The 21,217-nt window shown below is 37.5% G+C and overlaps 1 protein-coding gene across 8 annotated transcripts in view; it reads right to left on the bottom strand.

Moving 5' to 3' along the window:
- The window catches only part of MYO3A (myosin IIIA), a 179,886-nt gene that overhangs the window by 90,684 nt on the left and 67,985 nt on the right, over positions 1 to 21,217 (bottom strand). For all 8 annotated transcript variants that reach the window (XR_006337117.1, XM_043884340.1, XM_043884337.1 and 5 more), the window contains 5 exons: positions 10,208 to 10,307; positions 7,828 to 7,944; positions 4,827 to 4,931; positions 4,636 to 4,719; positions 1,924 to 2,126 (listed from right to left, as the gene is read on the bottom strand). Coding sequence is in view for 7 of the 8 variants with exons in the window: in XM_043884340.1 (XP_043740275.1) it covers positions 1,924 to 2,126; positions 4,636 to 4,719; positions 4,827 to 4,931; positions 7,828 to 7,944; positions 10,208 to 10,307 (609 nt within the window). In the remaining variant the exon portion in view is untranslated. The remainder of the gene's footprint in view (positions 1 to 1,923; positions 2,127 to 4,635; positions 4,720 to 4,826; positions 4,932 to 7,827; positions 7,945 to 10,207; positions 10,308 to 21,217) is intronic.

The raw sequence follows: 21,217 nt of genomic DNA, 5'->3' as shown, positions 1-21,217 counted from the left end.
AAGGACCTACTAAGAATTCTTCTATTACATCTCTGATACTTTCACTTTTAAACATCATAAAAAAGCTTCTCTAGTATTTAAAAATGAAATTCAAATTAAGTAAAAGAAAAAAAATAAATGTAAAAAACCTGGAAAATGAAAAAATTATAAGGCAAATGTTCTTGAATTATAACTGAGATGTATTTCAACCTGGAATACTTTTCCCCAATAAACAATGTAAACTAAAGTCATTTAGGCCAGCTGAAAATAAGCTTACTTTCTTCATAGTATGCCTAAAATATGACCCTTATTGTGCTGTTTTCTAGACTATATGGTGCAATAGTCCAATAAACATGAATGACATTATTTTTATAACAGCAAATTTGAAGGTATTTATAGTAAATACTTATATTGCATGCCTGCTTAGTCACTCAGTCATGTCAGACTCTATGCGACCCCATGGACTGTAGCCCTCCAGGCTCCTCTGTTCATGGGATTCTCCAGGCAAGAATATTGGAGTAGGTTGCCATTCCCTTCTCCAAGGGATCTTCCATCCTGTTTTGCAGGTAGATTCTTTATTGTCTGAGCCACCAGGGAAGCCCAAATACTTATATTAAAGGCATTTATATTAAATTCTATTATACCTAAATTCCTGCGAATTTAACATACAACACATAACTACGACAATGTAGATAATTCAAAATAAAACCAACACGCACTACCATGTGTAATACAGACAGCTAGTGGGAAGCTGCTATATAGCACAGGGAGCTGAGTGCAGTGCTCTCTGAGGACCCAGAGGGGTGGGACAGGGGCTGGAGAGGAGACTCAGGAGGGAGGGGCTATATGTATACATAAAGCTGATTCACTTCATTGTGAATCAGAATCCGTTTCTGCTGTATTACCAGAAACTAATACAATGTTGTAAAGCACTTATATTCCAATTAAAAAATAAATTTAAAAAGTAAAAGCAGATAAAATCCATGAGATCTTATTAAAAAAAAAGACAAGAAAAATGGAAGACTCTAAATTGCCACAACTTTTAAAAAATACCAGGGTACAAATTCAATGCTATTATTATAGACTTTTCATTAGAACAACAAACAAAGATGGTTTGGGATCATGAAGACAGAAGATAAATTTTGTCATTCAGCTACAAACTGCCAAAAGGAACTTGCTCAACCTGAACATGCCAGAACAACATGTTGGTAGCTTAATCAGAAGGCAAGGAAAAGAACACTACAATAAAACCAATTCCTAAATGCTTTTTTTTTTGGGGGGGGGGGGCGGAATCCCTTGTGTATAAACACTAGGGAGAATATAATCAATACAAAAATCTATTTATATATACCAATGTTTAAAAGAAAAAATAAGTCATTTCTAATTAAATTTCACATCTGTTTTGTGTAGAGAAGTATATTCTCTTCTACTTAAGAAATCACTCTAATTTATCCTGTTAGTACTTCTATGATGGGCTTAGGCTTTCTATCTGTTTTTATAAATTTAGGTTATTTACTAACTCTTTTAGGGCTTCTGTGGTGGCTCAGTGGTAAAGAATCTGCCTTCCAATGCAAGAGACGTGGGTTTGATCCCTGGATCAGAAGATCCGCCGGGGAAGGAAATGGCAACCCACTCCAGTATTCTTGCCTGGGAAATCCCATGGACAGAGGAACCTGGAGGGCTACCATCCATGGGGTCACAAAGAGTCAGAAACAATTTAATGACTAAAACAACAACTAACTCCTCTACTGGATATAACCTATAAGAGAGTAAGATAGTGCTGAGGGATCTCTGTTTCCAATAGGCAATGCCTCATACATAGTAGATGATGAGCAAACTTTTGTTGAATTTTTGTTACATGAGTAAGACACTTTATTATTAAAACAAAAGCATCATCTTGGCTTACATTTCCCAGATAATAGGAACTAGGTGACATGAACTTACCTAGCTTGATGGATAACTCGGGATTTCTCCAGCAGGTATTCAGAGATCTGTGCTCCCACGACAGCTCCAGAAGGGGTAAATTTCATTTCTAAGTATTTTCCAAATCGGCTGGAATTGTCATTTATAATAGTGCAGGCATTGCCAAATGCTTCCACCAAATTGTTCACTTGTAAAATCTTCTCTTGCAGGGTTTTGTTATTAGCCTACAGAAAATGTCAAGGTGTAAAAAAAAAAAAAAGTAAAATTTTATTTTTGTATGAAATGAAAGGTCTCTTTGATAAGCACTTTATGTAGATGTAAACATACAAGAACATGTTCTTGGTTTGTTGCCAAATGTTACAACCCCATTTAAAAAATTTAAGGTAAAATTACATAGAGTGAGATTCACCCTTTATATGGTTCTGAAAGTTTCTACAAACACATGCAATCATACGAATCCCACTACGATTCACATATAGAACAATCCAATAGCCTCCAAACTTGTCTCATTATTCTGCAGTCAATCCTCCCCTCCACCCTCAGCCCCCAACAATCACTGACATGTTTCATGCTTTAAATTTGCAAGAATGACACAGAAAGTGAACCATTTGGTATGTAGTATTCTTAATCTGGTTTCTCTGACTTAGCCTAGGGAACTTGAGATTTATCCAAATCTCACCCAGTGAGCTTTATTGCTTTGTATCAGGATCCATTCCTTTTTGTTGCTGAATAATATTCCACTGAATGGATATACCATTGTTTATTTATTCATTTCCTAGTTCCCTTGTTTCCTCTTCCTGGAGATTATGAATAAAGCTGCTATAGATTAGCTATAGTTTTTTATACAAACCTGGGTTTTCATTTCACTTGGATAAATACCTAGGAGTAGAATTGTTGAGTTGTATGATGAGTATGGTTAGACTTTCTAAGAAGCTTCTGCACTGTTTTTCCAAAGAGGCTGTACCATTTTGCATTCTCAGTAGCAATGTAAGAGAGTTTCATTCAGTTCCTCTACATCCCTGTCAGCACTTAGCATCCTTATCAGACTTCTAAAAAATATTTTAGTCATTTTTATGGTATTTCATGGTGGTTTTAATTTGCATTTCCCTAATGACTACTGGGTTGAACATCCTATTTTCATTTGCTTTTGGCCACTTACATATATCTTTGGTAAAATGGCTAGTCATTTTTTTTGTTCCTTTTTTTGTTATTTGAGTTCTTACTTTGGAATTTTTAAGAGTTTTTAAATATATATTCTGAATACAAGTCTTTCATTAGATGTGTGACTTGCAGATAGTTTCTCTGGGTCTATAGCTGCTTATATTTCATTTTCTTAACAGTGTCATTCAGAGAACAGGATGTTTCTAATTTTTGTGAAATCAAATTTACCCTTTATGGATTAAGCTTTTTATGTTGCATCTAACAACTCTTTGCCTGACCCTGAAGAACAAAGTTAACTGACAATTTTCTTCTAGAATTTTAGTTTTTCGTTTAATCTTTTGTCTATGATCCATTTGAAGTTAATTTTTTATAGTTTGTGAGGCCTAGTGTAAAGTTCAATATTTTTGTATGGGCATATTCCAGCACCATTTGTTAAAAGATTATCATTAACTGATCTTTGCACTTTTGTTGCAAATCAATAAGCCACACGTGCAGATTCAGTTCAGTCGCTCGGTCGCATCCAACTCTTTGTGACTCCATGGACTCCATGGAAGCAGCACACCAGGCCTCCCTGTCTGTCACCAACTCCCAGAGTTTGCTCCAACTCATGTCCATCAAGTCGGTGATGCCATCCAACCATCTCATCCTCTGTTGTCCCCTTCTCCTTCTGCCTTCAGGGTCTTTTCCAATGAATCAGTTCTTCACATCAGGTGGCCAAAGTATTGGAGCTTCAGCAATACTTACACAGTACTGTGCAGATTACTTTATTCCTTTGATCTGTATGCCATCTTTTCTTCAATAACACACTGTCCTGACTATTACAGCTTTATAGTGACTCTTGAAATCACGTAGTATTTGTTACTCCTCCAACTTTGTTATTTTTCAAAACTGATTATTACAGTTCCTCTGCCTTTTCTACATAAATTTTTGATTCAACTCCTCAGTTTCTAAAATATAAAATCCTGCTAGGATTTTTACTGTAAACGACAGTGAATCTACAGATCAATTTGTAGAGAACTGATATCTTAATAATATTGAATCTTTTAATCCATGAACATGTCATATCTCTCCTATTATTCAAGTCTTCTTTGATTTCTTTTATCAATTTTTCTATTTTTCAGCATACAAATCTTGCACATGGTTTGTAAGATATAGATTTAAATAGCTCATGCTTTTATGGTGCTAATATAAATGATATATTTAAATTTCTAACTGATCAGTTTTGGTATGTATAATTAATTTCTGTATACTGACTCCCCTTCAACTTGCTAGTAACAAAAGAAGAGGAAGTAAAGAAGGGATTCAGTGAATATATTAGGGCCAGAAAGAGAGAAAATTACATTTATAAAACCTTGTCTACTAAGACTGAGAAAAGTTAGAATTTGCTCAAAAAAAAAGCATATGCTTCTTATACTTTTTGTTATATTTTACACTCACAAAGGACAACAAACATATTATAATTTCTGGGCATTATTAAATGTGGTAGTTCATGGATGTTAACTTCATCAATTAAACTAAATTCTGAAATATAACAAATATTTCTGTTAGGATAGAGAAAGAAACTAAATATACCTTTCCAAGCACTGTCAGCTGCTGAACTAAGAGATGAGCACTTTCAGTTTTTCCAGCACCACTTTCTCCAGAAATAACAATGCACTGTGCAGTGAGAAAAAGGACCAGTAAGAACACTTCATCCTCACAATATTCAATGGACACACAAGAAACTAAGAGGAGAATTTCTAAGAATGTGAGCTTCTCCTTACCTGATCTGAACTGTATGTTACCATAGACTGGTATCCTAAGTCAGCCATGGCAAAAATGTGAGGAGGATTGGCAGCTCTCTTTGCTCCAATATACAACTTGGAATGCTAGAAGTTAAAAAGAACATGTGCTGTAGGGTTTTGATTTCTGTTTAAATCTTGTTTATTTACAGATAGAGCACTAATTCTTAAAGCAACAGGTCCATCAAATACCTGCAAAGCATTACTAAACCACCAAAACACTAATACATATTACATATACACATACATGCACAAATCATGCACAATTATGTAAAATAAAAGTGTGATACAAAACAACAGGGAAAAATGACATGATATAATATGACATAACATGGTCGGTGGTATTTAAATGAAGACTCTTTTGGAAGTGAAGAACTTAAGGTTTCCAAATGCAATAATTTATTTTATTTACGTATTTTTAAATGTTTCTTTTGGCCATGGGGCATGTAGGCTCTTAGTTACCCTACCAGTGATCAAACCCTTGCTCCCTGCACTGGAAGTACAGAGTCTCAACCATTGTACCACCAAGGAAATCCCTATAATTTCTTTAAATAAGCAATTTAATAAGACAACTAGGTATCATTTTGTGAATTATTTCTTAGATATAATAATATCTGACATACAAGTACTACTTTTTTCCTTTCATATCATTTATTAATAACATACACTTTTTCATTTGATTTGCCCAAGATTGCATAGCTAATTTATAGCAGAATAGGCATTCAAGCCCAATCTTCTAAAACTTTCGTCAATGTTCAAAATGCATTATTCTTCTAACTCTTAAAATGGTAGAAACTAAGAGAATTATATATTTTCACACAAAAAGTTATATTAAGCACAGTATGAAAATAATATTCTAGAGTACTACACAAATAACTAGAAGAGTATGGACCCAACTAAAAATACAACACACACACAAAATAAATAATAAAAAGCCTAGCTTAACTCCAGAATATTAATCTATATTTAAACATTAGGGGTTGAATATTAGATAAATATACACTTATATTCATAAAATACACCACCTGATATCAAAAATCAATCAAAGATTGATGTACCCCATCAATGTACCTCAATGTTCATTGCAGCCCTACTTACAGTAGCTAGAATATGGAAGCAACCTAGATGTCCATTGACAGATAAATGGATAAAAAAGCTGTGGTACATAGATACAATGGAATATTACTCAACCATAAAAAGGAATGCATTTGAATCAGTTCTAATGAGGTGGACGAACCTAGAGCCTATTATACAGAATGAAGAAAGTCAGAAAGAGAAAGATAAATATCATATCCTAACACAGACACATGGAATCTAGAAAGATGGTACTGATGAATTTATTTGCACGGCAGCAATGGAGAAACAGACATAGAGAACAGACTTACGGACTTACAGACTTATAAGTCTTAAGGGAGGACTTATCAGACTTATAGGGAGGAGGGAAGGGAGAGGGTGAGATGTATGGAGAGAGTAACATGGAAATTTACATTACCATATGTAAAATAGACAGCCAATGGGAATTTGCCGTATGTCTCAGGGAACTCAAATAGGGGCTCTGTAACAACCGAGCGGGGCAGGATGGTGAGGGAGATGGGAGAGAGGTTCAAGAGGGAGGGGGCATTATGGCTGATTCATGTGGATATTTGGCAGAAAACAACAAAATTCTGTAAAACAATTGATCTTCAATTAAAAAATAAATTAATTTTAAAAAATCAATCCATATGTCAATAAGAATTTTTAAACTCATAATGCTGAGTTTATAGCCACTAAGCATATAGTATCTATATATACAATGTAATTTTACTTTTGATTTTCTCATACTTGATAGACGTTACGTCTATATATTTTAGGCATCTGTTTATTGATATGATGCTTAGTGTGAACCAGTTACCAATTACCAATAATTTAAAGAAATAACATATCTCACACAAAGACCACAAACTGCATCCAGATATATCTGTCTTCTCTAATTCTATATTTTAACAATAATTATGTAACTACTGGGCTTCCCAACTGATTTGGCCACCTGATGTGAAGAACTGATTCATTGGAAAAGACCCTGATGCTGGGAAAGATTGAAGGCAGGGGGAGAAGGGGACGACAGAGGATGAGATGGTTGGATGGCATCACCGACTCGACAGACGTGAGTTTGAGCAAGCTCCAGGAGCTGGTGATGGACAGGGAAGCCTGACATGCTGCAGTCCACGGAGTCACAGTCGGACATGACTGAGTGACTACACTGAGCTGAACTGGGCTTCCCAGGTGGCGCTGGTGGTAAAGAACCTGCCTGCCAGCGCAGGAGACTTAAGAGACTGGGTTCGATCCCTGGGTCAGGAAGACTCCCTGGAGTAGGAAACGACAATCCATTCCAGTATTCCTCCCTAGAGAATCCCATGGACAGAGGAGCCTGGTGGGCTACAGTTCATGGGGTCACTAAGAGTCAGACATGACTGAAGTGACTTAGCACTGCACATTTAACTATTATTTATTTATCGGTGCTGCAGGGGCTGCTGAGAGCTATTTTCTGCTCAGAACCATGTGCGTGTGGCCACTACTCAAAGGTTCTAAAAAGTTTTTGAAAGTTGAACCTGCAGTTATTTTGGTCATTGTTGTGATCAATGATTTCTTTGGCTACCCAGCACAACATGTGGGATATTAATTGCCTGCTCAGGGATCAAACCCATGCTCCCTGCAGGGGAAATGCAGAGTCTTAACCACTGACCACCAGGAAATCCCTTAACTGTTTATTCAAAGGACTAGCTAAAATTTTATTTAGCATCATTTGGTGGTGGTTTAGTCGCTGTCATGTTTGACTCTTGCAATCCCATGGGCTGTAGCCCACCAGGATCCTCTGTCCATGGGGTTCTCCAGGCAAGAATACTGGAGTGGGTTGCCATTTCCTTCTCCATCGTTTAAGTTAATTTAAATATCTAAAGAATATAATTTTTGTACAAAGTAAGAAAATACAAGTCACACCACATACCTCTGCCGAATAAATATCCAGACTCTGAAATGGGTTAAGAGCAATGAGTATGTCTCCCACATACATGTAGATATGATCTCTGGAGTAACACTTTTCAAGTTGCTCTGAGACTGTATTCTATAATGAAATAAAAATAATTTCTTTCTCTTAAAAAATCATTGATGGTCAATGATCATTTTTAAAATAAATGATAAATAAATAAAACATCTGGAATCTGGAACAGGATCAGAAAGAAAAAGATCTATTGAGAGTAAGAAGTATAACCTCAGGTCATCAACTATCTTATCCTTTGATGGGTATTTTCTTTTCTTTCAAAAGACGTAGAAGAGTTTTAATGAGATGGATGAAACTGGAGCCCATTATACAGAGTGAAGTAAGCCAGAAAGATAAAGACCATTATAGTATACTAACACATATATATGGAATTTAGAAAGATGGTAATGATAACCCTATATGCAAAACAGAAAAAGAGACACAGATGTACAGAACAGACTTTTGGACTCTGTGGGAGAAGGTGAGGGTGGGATGTTTCGAGAGAACAGCATCAAAACATGTATATTATCTATGGTGAAACAGATCACCAGCCCAGGTTGGATGCATGAGACAAGTGCTCGGGCCTGGTGCACTGGGAAGACCCAGAGGAATCGGGTGGAGAGGGAGATAGGAGGAGGGATCGGGATGGGGAATACATGTAAATCCATGGCTGATTCATGTCAATGTATGACAGAAACCACTACAATATTGTAAAGTAGCCTCCAACCAATAAAAATAAATGAAAAAAAAAAAGACATAGAAAAATGTCACTGCAATCTGTGTTTTCCATAGAACACATTAAGTTATAGGGATTATAAACACACAATGCTTTCAAGGAAATAAGTAAATACAGTAGATGAAGTAAAGAGAAAGAACACTACAATAGAGAAAGGAAGATATAGTGAATGTGATGTGATTCCAAATCAAGGTTAGTCAAGGGCTCTGTGAAATGTCTTGGTCCTTCACTAAAATATTTGGCTTTGAAACAGAGTAAAAAGTATAGAGAAGTATATGGAATCAATTTTAATAGTGCCAGGAATCATCATTTATAGTATATGACACAAAAACAAAAGATCTTATATACTTCGGTCAAAAAAGAGACACACACATAAAAAATACAGTTAATAGAAACTAACCCAGTGTTCAATATGTAGGTTGGCCACATGATTAGCAAAGTCTTCTTTATAATCCACAAGCCTAGGAATTCACAACATTGGAAAATGTGATACACAAAGATTCATAAAGGTGTTGTCAAACCTCTGACTTGCAAACACTATTTGATTATGAGATGTTTGACTTTCTGAAGAGAGATTATTCTGATGAAGCACTTGAGTTGTTTATGCAACCCTAAATTTACCAAATGACTACTTCTGTTCAGAAAATGCCTTCTGATTTCTTGCATTTTTAAGCAAAATGCTCAGGTATGCCTCAGAAGTATTAAAAAATAAAAATCTGTGGATCAGGCAGGATAGTGATTCCAACCTTTTGCTGAAAAGGAGTCTTTTATTTTTCTAATGATGTGATTATATGAAATGAAAGGAGATGAGGGAAAAGAGGCTGAGGCCATAATTTACTGGTTTGGACTTACACCTTCACAAGAGATGTGTGAAACATTTCTGAGGTCATTGGGACAAGGAGTTTCAAGAAGAATTCATTTCCTAAAAGGTGGACTCTGTGATCCCATAAGGGGTCCACAGACCATGGTAAAGATGGGCTCTTGAGGTACCTAAGAGGCTTTGGGTCCTGCCATTGAATGTGAAACAGAAGAGGGAAAGGAGGGATTGTGCCAGATGGTGGAAAGAAAAAAAAGTGAAAGTCCCTTAGTTGTGTCCAATTCTATGTGACCTCATGGACTGTAGTCCACTCCTCTGTCCATGGAATTTTCCAGGCAGGATACTGGAGTGGGTAGTCATTCCCTTCTCCAGGGGATCTTCCCGACTCAGGGATTGAACTCAGATCTCCAGCACTGCAAGCAGATTCTTTACCATCTGAACCATCAGAGAAGCCAGATGGTGGGGTAAAAGGCAAATGGTTTTCTGATTACAGTAAATCATTCTTTTGAGACTTCCGAAGAAAACTCAGGACTGTAATCTAAGCAACTCAAGCTTGTGGGAACTAGCATCTTTGTGATTTGAGTATAAAACATAAGAAGAAGTTGACACTGGGCTGGGGAGATCTGGAAATGTGAGTTATGCACAGAAAAACTGAGGACAGGAGAGATGACCAGGAAACTAAAAGAAGAAGAAAGCATGAAACCTACAGATGCCATTCAAAGAACTTCCTGCTCAAATCACTTCTATAAATTTTTAAAAATAGATAGAAGGCTTAATTAAACTGAGTTTCTTACCTCATCCAGAACTTCCAGAGTTGCTAAATCATCTACATCCTTGAGACTGGAAATTAAAGGTTTGCTGAAGTTATTTTTCTTGGTGTAAAGACGTTCATGTCTGAGGAACGATGAAAAGGAAAACCTTTCTGATTTGAGAACTTATTACTGATCACACTAAAGTCAAATATAGATACTAAGAGACTGAAAAACCTCCATAAAGCTAATTTACTTAAATTTGACAATAACAGCTTACCAGAAAACAGCCTCATGTATTTTATGTTTTCTCCTCTCCACTGGGAAAATGCAACAAGTCAAACTTACTTCATGGATGATCAGAGGAGTTCATTATTTCCATCAAGAGCTATCCTAAATATTTTTATTTATTTTATTTATTGGCTGCATTGCACAGCATGTGGGATCTCAGTTCCCTGACCAGGGATCAAACCTGCGCCTCCTGCATTGGAAGCACAGTCTTAACTGCTTCCATTGGAAGCACTGTCTTAACTGCTGGACATCCAGGTAAGTCCCTATCTTACATATAATATTCTTTAACGTTTTCTCTAAATTCCAATGTGTGATTTAATCTGTTACAAAGTGATGAGTTGGGAGATTTGCATTCATTATATTTCCATTTTTGTCTGAGGTAGTGTTAGGTCACTGGTGGTCAAGAAATGATAATTTTAAAAATTATTGCTTAGCAGAATTTAAGGGAAATAGAAAATAAGCCACACTGGGGACTTTCAAAAGGTAAAATGCATATATATAGAAGATTGAGTTTAGGTACAAGGAAGTGTATTTTCAAAGTGAAACATTTCAGTTATTCTGATAACGGCATAAAAGATCTGGATTTGACATGAGGTCTGGAGAAGTTGCTGAGGTAAACACAAGGGTCTGTTTTGATTCTTCTAGACATGAAAGCATCATCCTCTTATTTACATTATTGTAAATAATTGGAACTACATTCAGTGTTTTTGGACAGATTGTTAAGCATTTGAATTTGTTCAACAGTAAAAGGGGAAGGAATACATAGATTATGAAGGATAGTAAGAATCATACTATTTCTTCACCAAACTATAATGGTTTCTCAGAGAATCAGAGGTTCCTTCATAGTCCAGTTGGTAAAGAATCTGCCTGCAATGCAGGGGACCTGGGTTCAATTCCTGGGTCAGGAAGATCCCCTGGAGAAGGAAATGGCAACCCACTCCACTATTCTTGCCTGGAGAATCCCATGGACAGAGGAGCCTGGCAGGCTACAGCTCACGGGGTTGCAAGAGTCAGACAGGACTTAGCAACTAAACCACCACCACCACCAGAGAATTAAGCCATTATTGATAATTGTCCCCCTCTATCTATGGCCAGATGCCCATTCTATGCACTAGATTCCATCTCCTCTCACTCACTCAAAGTCATCGCTCTCGATGGGTCCCCTTTTACTCTTCTTCTTGTTTAGTCACTATAGCATATCCAACTCTTTCATGACCCCCGTGGACGGTAGCCCGCCAGGCTCCTCTGTCCATGGAATTTTCCAGGCAAGAATATTGGAGTGGGTTGCCATGTCCTTCTCCAGGGGAATCTTCTGTAGTATAACTTAAAAATTCCTTGGTATGGAATTCATGGACCTTCAGAGGCTTGTTGCAACCTTTCCAGCACTCTTAGAATATTCCCTAAGATACCCCATATTTTCAAGATCCTGTGCTTTGTTCATTTTGTTTCCTCTGCCTGGAATGAATTTCCTTCCATGTCTGGCAAAATTCTATTTATCATGCAAAGTCAGGCTCAAATATCACCCTTGCTGTGAAGCTGTTGTAGGATTTTCCAGTGAAAATGCAACACTGAGAAGAATTAGGTATATTCCCCTTCTCACCAGGCTAGGAGAAACTTGTGGGCAGAGACCAAGCATTGCATCAAGAATACGAAAGTGTAAACTACATTTGGGGGCTTGAGTTGCAATGTTGAGCCCCATCAAACCAGTGGGTGTGCAAATGATAGTATCACTTAGTGACCAGTCCTGCATCCTTCCCTGTTGATTCACATCCCAATTCTGAGAAGTCTTTGAACAGTAAAGTCAGCTTAGGCACCAAAACTTATCTGACCTACCACCTTTCTCACCTCTTGCCCCAATGCACACACTATTCACAGAATTTGATTTGGTGATTCAGTTTTACCAGAAACTTTTACCTGAGAGTGGGGAGGCTGGCAGACTGATATCTGATGGGAAAAAGGGGGAAAGGCATGCCTAAAATCTGGACTCAGGGATAGACCCTGCAGCTGAAACAGATGGAGAGACAGTGGTCCAGGGTGAGGCAGGACTCCAGGCACCACGGGAAGCCAGTGGAATATTTTAATCAAAGGGCAGAGTATGGAAACAATAGGATGGAGTAGCATGTTTTCATTAAAAAAAATCATTTAACTATACTTCAGAAATAAACATTATCACTAGGTTAAAAAAAAGCTAAGAAAAGTTAAAATTCTAGTAGTGAATGCAATGTAGGGTCATCTATTCTAAGAACTTATTATATGATAAATGTGGCATTTCAAATTAGTAGAGAAAAAAATTCAAGAAATTATGCTGGAACAGCTGGTTAAAATTTTTGGAATCATGTATTTACTTTAAGCAAAAATTAATTCCAGATGGATTTAAACTTACAGATTCAAAATGTCATCATAAAAGTTCTAGGAAAAGATGCAAAAGAACAGTTGTGTAATAATGCAGTAAGCATGGAATTTGTAAGTATGAAAAGACAAAAAAAGAATTAAAGATGGAAGAGATTTGACAAGATAATTTTAATGAGTATAATAAAAACACAAATTTAAAAATTGGGGAAAAGATTTGCAATATGTAGAATGGACAAAGAATGAATAAATCTAATATATCAAGAACTCTTAAAACTCAAAGAACAAACACTGAATATGAGATACCATGAGATATTAGAAGAATGATCTTGTACTGAACACACACATTTTAGGCTTATTTATTTCAATTTGGGAAGATAAATTTATCACTATCATCACTTTCTAAAGAGATATTATCACCAAAAAATGTTGGAAGTTAATAACCTTACCTAGTCCACTAATATTAAAATAACTGAATAAGGGACTTCCTTGGTGGCCCAGTGGTTAAGACTTTGCCTTTCAATGCAGGGGCTATGGGTTTGATCCCTGGCTGTGGAGCTAAGGGGTTTCCCAGGTGGTTCAGTAGGTAAAAAGCCATGCCATGCAGGAGACACGGGTTTGATTCCTGGGTCAAGAAGATCCCCTGGAGGAGGGCATGGCAACCCCCTCCAGGATTCTTGTCTGATGAATCCCATGGACAGAGGAGCCTGGTGGGCTACAGTCCATAGGATCACAAAGTTTGACACAACTGAAGTGACTGAGCATGCACACATGAGAAGCTAAGATCCCACATACCTTGTGGCCAAAAAACCAAAACATAAAACAGAAGCAACACTGTAACAAATTCAATAAAGACTTACAAGAAATGGTCCAAAACAGAAAATGTTTTTAAAATTTTAAAAACAAAAATAGCTGAATCACATAATCTTTGTTGGCTTCCAGGCCTGGAATTCTCTGTCAAATGAAGTTGGTGAATTGATAGGCATACTATGCAGCATGTGGCCGACTGCTTCATTTTGAAGAGAAGATCCAAAGCCATTTTCATGACTTTGAAAATCTAGGTTTTTACCATTTGTAAAGACTTCATTGGGGGAGTTAAAAGATGGTTTGGCCCTACTCTAGAGCATAACTCCTTTATTTATATTTTTTCCAGTGGAAGGGTAGAGGAGCCAAGGTACATGAGGCATGGCCAACCAGGTAGCAATAATAGCCAGAAAGCCAGGGAGGAACAGACTGACCAATAAACTGTTAACACTGAACTGAATTCTGAGGTGGTTATATAAGCAAAAGTTATTTGTGAAGTTATATAAATCCTTTCCTTTGTTTACATCATAGTATTAATGATACCAATGTTACAGTTAAGAGGCTGGGCTCCAGAATCTGAATGCTCAGATCAAATAACAAAAGATTTTGTGAGGACAAACAAAATGGATTATGTCTTATGAAACTTTCATTTAGAATGGGCATATGGAAATGCTTTACATATAATTGCTATTATTATTCCAACTGTGGCCCTACCACTTATTGTCCATGTGGCATTGGGCAAGGAACTTACTCTGCTTCTTCAGAAACAAAATGGAAATAATAATGACTTATTTCATACAGATATTAAAAGATTAAATGATAGAATACATGTAAAGTGATTCATACAGTGATTCATACAGCAGATTCATACTGCTATGTTTTATAAATTTTAATTATTTTATTTTTCCATTTGTGGTCATAGTCTGAGCCCTCACTGTTTATGCTTATTTAATATTATATTTAATTTATTTTATATTTAATACTTACTTCTAAGTTATATTGAATTATAACATTTAAGTTATATTTAATTTCTATTTCTACTTGTTTTGTATTTAGTTGTCTTCACTCTTTTTGTCCCAGAGGTGACCCTCTACCCTCTCCAAACATGAATTGTAAAAACACAATACTAAAATCAGCGTGAACTGAGTAGAGAGTGAGAAAATGTGGCCCCAGGCCTTGCTAATGGAGGATTCATGAACATCATTGCTTCTGAAGGACTGTCTATCCTGAGGGTAGTATCTCACAGGAATTTTGCATTATATCAGCAAACAACCCTTCCTTTGTTTCTCTCCCTGGGTCACTGCAGTGCTCAGACTTTATCAGTCACAGGTGCTGGAGGAAGGTGGTGAAAAGGCCCCTGTCGGTGTCTGCATACTCCAGCATACTCCACCCCCCACCCCGACCCCACCCCATCTCCCACTGCTAGGAGGTCTGGCCCTGCTAGCCCTGAGGTCAGCTTAACTACAGAAGTCTCCTGGCCACCAGGACTGCCTGTTTCTATTTCTCCCATGTCTGTGTATCTGCACCGCCAGTGACTGCAGGACACAGCCTTCACTGTGGACTGCTCCAGAAAGTACCGTCAGCACCCTGTTACTTGGTTGCGTCTTAAACATAATAGAGACAACGGGGCCAAAAAACCGGCAGCTTATAGCTGTGACACCAAAGGAGCACAAGTGAGGGACTCACACTCACACTCTCTCAAGAGGCGTGATTAGTTGAATCAACAATACTGTCTTGATATTTTACAAGTTACACAGTTGACCACGTCATAGGGTGTAAAAGTGAGAAAAGACACTAAATGATATTCAGTCCAATTCTCTTTCATTTTTTTAGTATTTCTTTTAAAATTGTTTTATTATCCTTATTTTTATTTTTTGGCCATACCTCGCTGCATGTGGGATCCTAGCTCCCCAACCAGGGATCAAACTCGCATCCCCTGTGTGGGAAGCACCTAGTTTTAACCACTGGACCACCTAGGAAATCCCCCGTTTAATTTTAAATTTTAAATTTAAGAATTGTGAAAAGGGAGGTCAGCAAGGGATCAATATGAGATCTCCATGCCTGCTCTGATTTGTCAGACTTTCCCCCACCCCAAACACACATACATACACACAAAATATGGTAGAGCCTTAAACTGTACATTTCAACAACTAGTACTGCATTCATTCAACAAAATATTTAAATTTCTGGAGCATCTATTATGTTTCAGGCACTGTTCAGAGCTGGGATAAAGCTATGAAGACAGATTAAAGTCTGTACTCATATGGAACACACATTTTAAACACCTAAAATAGTAGCTGGAACATAGTAAGTACTCAATATATGTGCAGGATGAATAAACGAATGATAATTATTTGTCAAAGGAAATTGTCTAATCTTCATCATTACCCTATCTTTCAAGATACTTCTACATTTTTTACCTTTTCATTTTGCCTTCATTTTACAGAATTAATTTGCATTCTTGTTACTTTATTAAAGATTTAATTTCTGTAAGACTTGGAGAAGGCAAAGTCAGCATACTTCCAGTAAGATTTTTGTCCTCTTGTGAAAAGAGCACTCCTCCAATAAGATTTTTGTCTTCTTGTGAAAAGTACAGCTTGTTAACCAGATTATATTTCTCATTTACTCTGTATGACTGGGGAGACATAGCTTTAAACTACAAATATTTCCTTTCTATGTTGTCAAAAGGTCAGAAATACCCGCTGGGGTGGTTAGTATAGCTTCACTTGTATTTCAGTTCTACACTGAAAAAAAGAAAGAACTCTTGCTGTTGCATGTTAAATTTTTACCCTTACTATTCAGTTGTACTATTGTAATGCACAGTTTTATTTGCTTTTACTTTGGTTAAATATTCTCTTCTAAATATCAAGCTCTATCTTCTAAGGTGATTCAGGAGCCACTGGGATAGTACAGAAATCCTTTGTTAAACAGAAATCTAATCAATGCTTTTGTTTTAGCATCCTTAGACATCTTTAAACTCCACTAACAAAGTCACAACTGGTAACACCCATGGGCATACAGGCTCTCACAACTGTGCCCTGGAAGACTAGTTTTTATCGATCTTCAGTTTGACCCTTTTGGCCAATTGTGCAGTTTTGAAATGATGCTAAGAAAGAAGTACACCCCAGCTGGACGAGCCAGAAGAGCAGATCAGCTTTGGCGATGACTGGAGTGACAGATGTCATCAGTACCCAGCTCCAAGACACTTTCAATGGCCCTGTTCATTCACACAGCCCTTCCTCTTTTGTACATAATTATCTGGAGGCCGAAGAAAAATGTTCCCATTGAGAAATCGTGTCTGTTTCTGGTGTGAATGTGACTCCTCGCCATTTTTTAGAGTGACCTGGTTTTAGATGTTGACATGAAACTGACATCTGTGTTTGCCAAGAATGTTTGGTGATTCCCCCATCTGCCAAGAGTTCCTGACAGCTTTCTTCTCACGCTTAGCTTACAGACAACCAAGAGCAGAGATGGTTTCCGTAAGTAGGTTCTTGTTGTAAAGATGGGGTAGCACAATCCCTTCAATGTGCAGAGTTAAGTAGCTGTAGGACAGACATCAGTACAGCAAAGCGATCTGGTTCCAACAAACACAGGGACTTCCCTGGTGGTCTAGAGGCTAAGACTCCATGCCCCCAATGCAGGGGGCCTGGGTTCAATCCCTAGCCAGGGAACTAGATTCTACATGCTGCAACCAAGAGCTCAAGTGCCGCAACTAAGACCTGGCACAGCCAAATAAATATTAATAAATAAATACTTGAAAAAAATGAGAATAAACACAGCTGATGAGTCGCATGTAGTCTGACTTTCTGAGGAATGATAGCATGAAGGGTCAGGGAGAGTGTACGATTATCTTTATCACATTCATTTTTACAAGTATATAAAATATTCTTAGATTTTTTTAAAAAACTGAATACCAAAAAAAGTATAAGAAAACAAATCACCTGTAACTGTATCCCCTAGAGATAACCACTGGTGACATTTTGATACCCCCTTTCATTCCTTTCACACGCTCATAATTCTTAAACAACTCAGCAGGATCTCACCTTGGTGTCCTCTTATTCTCACAGCCTGCTCTCGGTGCCGAGGACGCATGTCCCTGCTCTGGGCAAAGGCCAGCTGTTTCACTGGCATACCTGCTTTCTCCAGGATCACTGCTGAGATGCTCTCATCTCCTCAGTGGCATCAACCTCGCCCTCTTTCAGCGTACAAAGTGCTCTAGTATCTCTTATCTTTAAAAAAAAAAATCTCTCCTATGACCCTCAGGGCCTTCCAGCTACTGCCCTGTCTCTCCCCTGTTACAGCTGAGCTTCTTAAAGAGTAGTTCATATTCCTTATCTCTTCTTCACCTCATTCCTCTCCTTAATGAGAATGCTCTTACCTGGGGCTGCCTTCCACCCCACTCCGTTGAGAGGATCTGGCTGAGGCCACTGAAGAATTTGTGTGTCCAAACTCATTATTACTCCAGTTTTTAAAATTTTCAGCACTCTGGCAGAACTAACTGTTTCCTCCTTGAAACACTGAGTTTATGTGCTTCTCAACCAACCACATTCCCCTGCTCTTCCTCCCTAACGGGCCACAATCCCTCAATCACTTTTTCTGGCTCCTCTCGCCCTACTAAATTCCTAAATCCTCACATTCAGTGACCTCGTTTGTGTCACAGCACTAAATACCTCTATAAGCAAATGACAATGACTATCTCCAACATGGGTTTCTCCCCTAAAGCCCAGACTCCTATATCCACTCCCTACTGGATAACTCTACTTTCATGTTTAATTGGCATATCACATTGTCCCAAACAGAAATGATGACTACCCTCTACTGGGTTTTACTAAATACAGGAGAGCTGCATTTTCATCCATGGACAGGGAACAACACCCACATTTTAGGCTGGGCTGTGCAGGTAATGTATTTAAATTTTATATATTTGCATTTTATAAGTATATACATAATATATACTTACATAGTTAATAGACACATACTGTTTTTGATGGGATATTGTAGTACAGTCAAATCTATAGAAGAAACAACCATGAAGTCATAGTATTCTATTGCAATTTCTATTTCCAAGACTGGAATCGCCATAGTTAGCTATTTATCTTCCTTTCTTTCCTTCTTTTTGACAAAACACTGGGGATTGTGATGTCAGATCTTTCACTTAAAAAAAACAAACCCAGCTGTATTTATATAAATGTATAAAAATCTAACTTCAAAGTGAATCATAATCTTCCAAAACTAAAAATTCTGTTAAATACAGCACTTTTTTTTTTTGGCAGAGATTACAAAACTAAACGGGGAAGCAAACAAGATTAGGACAGCTGAGCAGCCAGAGATAAAGCTTTACGTGCCTGGCAGGAAGGGATGAGAGGCATGTCATTCTGAATTCTACTTAAAGGCTGAAATCTTCTGCTCTAAATCTTAACTACTATCTTAAAAATATATATATTTCTCCTCTCTTTCCCAGCAAAAAGATGGTTAACAGATTTCCCTACTTTAAAGTACAAATTTTCCAGGGAGTTACTCTCAATATACTTATTACTAAGGCCCCTAATATGAGAGCAAAAATATATTTGCAGTTCAGTGCAAGTTTGCTCAGTCGTGTCCAACTCTTTGTGACCCATGGACTATACAGTCCATGGAATTCTCCACGCCAGAATACAGGAGTGGGTAGCCTTTCCCTCTCCAAGGGATCTTCCCAACCCAGGTCTGCCACATTACAGGCAGATTCTTTACCAGCTAAGCCACAAGGGAAGCTATATATATTTAGAGGACTACAAATGTGAAGGCACTCGGGGAAAATGGTTGCCCTGCCCTCCACTCAATTCTTTCACCTCTCTTTGCTGCCAAAAAATTAGGAGTGTTTATATTCAGCGTCCTGCCTCCTATGAGGCACTGCAGAATTCAACAGTAAATAATCCTATGCAAATGTGTCTTTTTTTTTATAGCAATAATCCCCAAAATGGATGCAGTCAAATCCTAGGCTATTGCTAATTTGAAAGAAAAGACACAGAGAGGCAATACTGCAGTATTTCTTGCAATCTTCGTAAGTAGGTCAAGCCTCTTGATAATCTCTTAGGGTTTTTTTTTCTTCTCTAAATTAAATTTTTTTTTAAAAGACTAATGCCTTTAAGGGAAAGGCCAAAAGATACACATTCAGAATTTTTCGGGAAATTTTGTTCTTTTTAAAAATTGTGTTATATTTTGCTCTAATTAAGTGCATACATTTGTTGTATTCACAGCATTTTATGTCATGAAATTAAATATGATCACTTTCAAGAGCCTCTTTAGATAAAATAATTATAAAACTATAGGAAATAATTGTACAAATATTTTAAGAACAAGTAAGAATTTGAGTCAAATTAAAACAGCTAAAAATGGATAATGCCATAATTAAAATAATCAATGACTTCTAGAACATCAGTGGAAACATGAACATTATAGGAATTTGGGAATCTGATATAAGCTTTCAGCATTTGTAAAGTGGCCCTAACAGCTAATAAAATTTAGGTTTCCCTCTAATGAACCAGCATATTGCAATACTAAATGCTAATGTAAAACAATATTCCATTGAATGATGTTAGAAAGATTAAGGAAATGACCAATAAATCTGCCCACATGAACTTCAGAGAAACATCACAGGTTTCCATCCTCATAAAGACTTGCTGAAAGCATTTTTACGTGAAAGTCCTCAGGAGGACAAAATTTTTCAAACTAAATTAGGACCAAAATAATGAAGAATGAGCCACGGTCAGCCTTTTACTCTATCCAATTCTTTATTTGTGCTAACATTACATATACATAGCTAGCATGACAGATGGGACTCTTTTTTGTGTTGTAAAACAAATGTATTCAGAATCTTCTCAGGCTCCTCATCCACAATCTACAGGGTACAACTCCAGGGGGCACCATTCATGGCATGTCTCTGTGCTTGGGCATGAGAGCATTCAGGTGAAATATGAAATGAACAGTGTCTCCTGGTGTGGGCTGTCCCACACCACTTATGGGTACAGCTCAGTCATGTCCAACTCTGCAACCCAAGCGCTATATAGCCTGCTAGGCACCACTGTCCATGAAATTCTCCAAGCAAGAATACTGGAGTGGGTAGCCATTCCCTTCTCCAGGGGATCTTCCTGACCCAGGGATCAAACTCAGGTCTCCTGTATTACAGGCAGATTCTTCATCATCTGAGCCACCAGAGAAGCTCTTAAAGGTACAGCAAAGGGTTATAATGAAAGTGAAAGTGAAAAAGTGTAAAAAAGGATCATAATACTAGTAATCAAATTTTTCTTGCCCTTTGCCTGCACATGCTAGTGTAGGACTCTTGTGGCCTTAGAGAGTCCCCACAAGTATGTCTCAAAATTGCTCACGGACAAGTTGGCTTCAGCCAGACACACCTGTGACTCAGCTCTTGCTCAGGTGGGTGTCAATAGTTGATACTCTGTTAGTCACTTTGATAACCCCTGCTGCTCCCTCAGCACATGAAGTCCTTTCTAGCCAGGTTGGGCATTGCCCAGTGCTTTCAGCAAGGCGAGGCTCAAAAATATCATAGGACTACTTCTTCTATCTTTTATTATATTCACCAAGGAAGTCACAGAAAATGCCAGGTTCAAGGAT

Source organism: Cervus elaphus, chromosome 23, assembly GCF_910594005.1.
Source record: "Cervus elaphus chromosome 23, mCerEla1.1, whole genome shotgun sequence".
Lineage (NCBI taxonomy): Eukaryota > Metazoa > Chordata > Mammalia > Artiodactyla > Cervidae > Cervus > Cervus elaphus.
The sequence above is the reverse complement of the archived record's forward strand: the minus strand, read 5'-3'. Positions and strand labels throughout refer to the sequence as shown.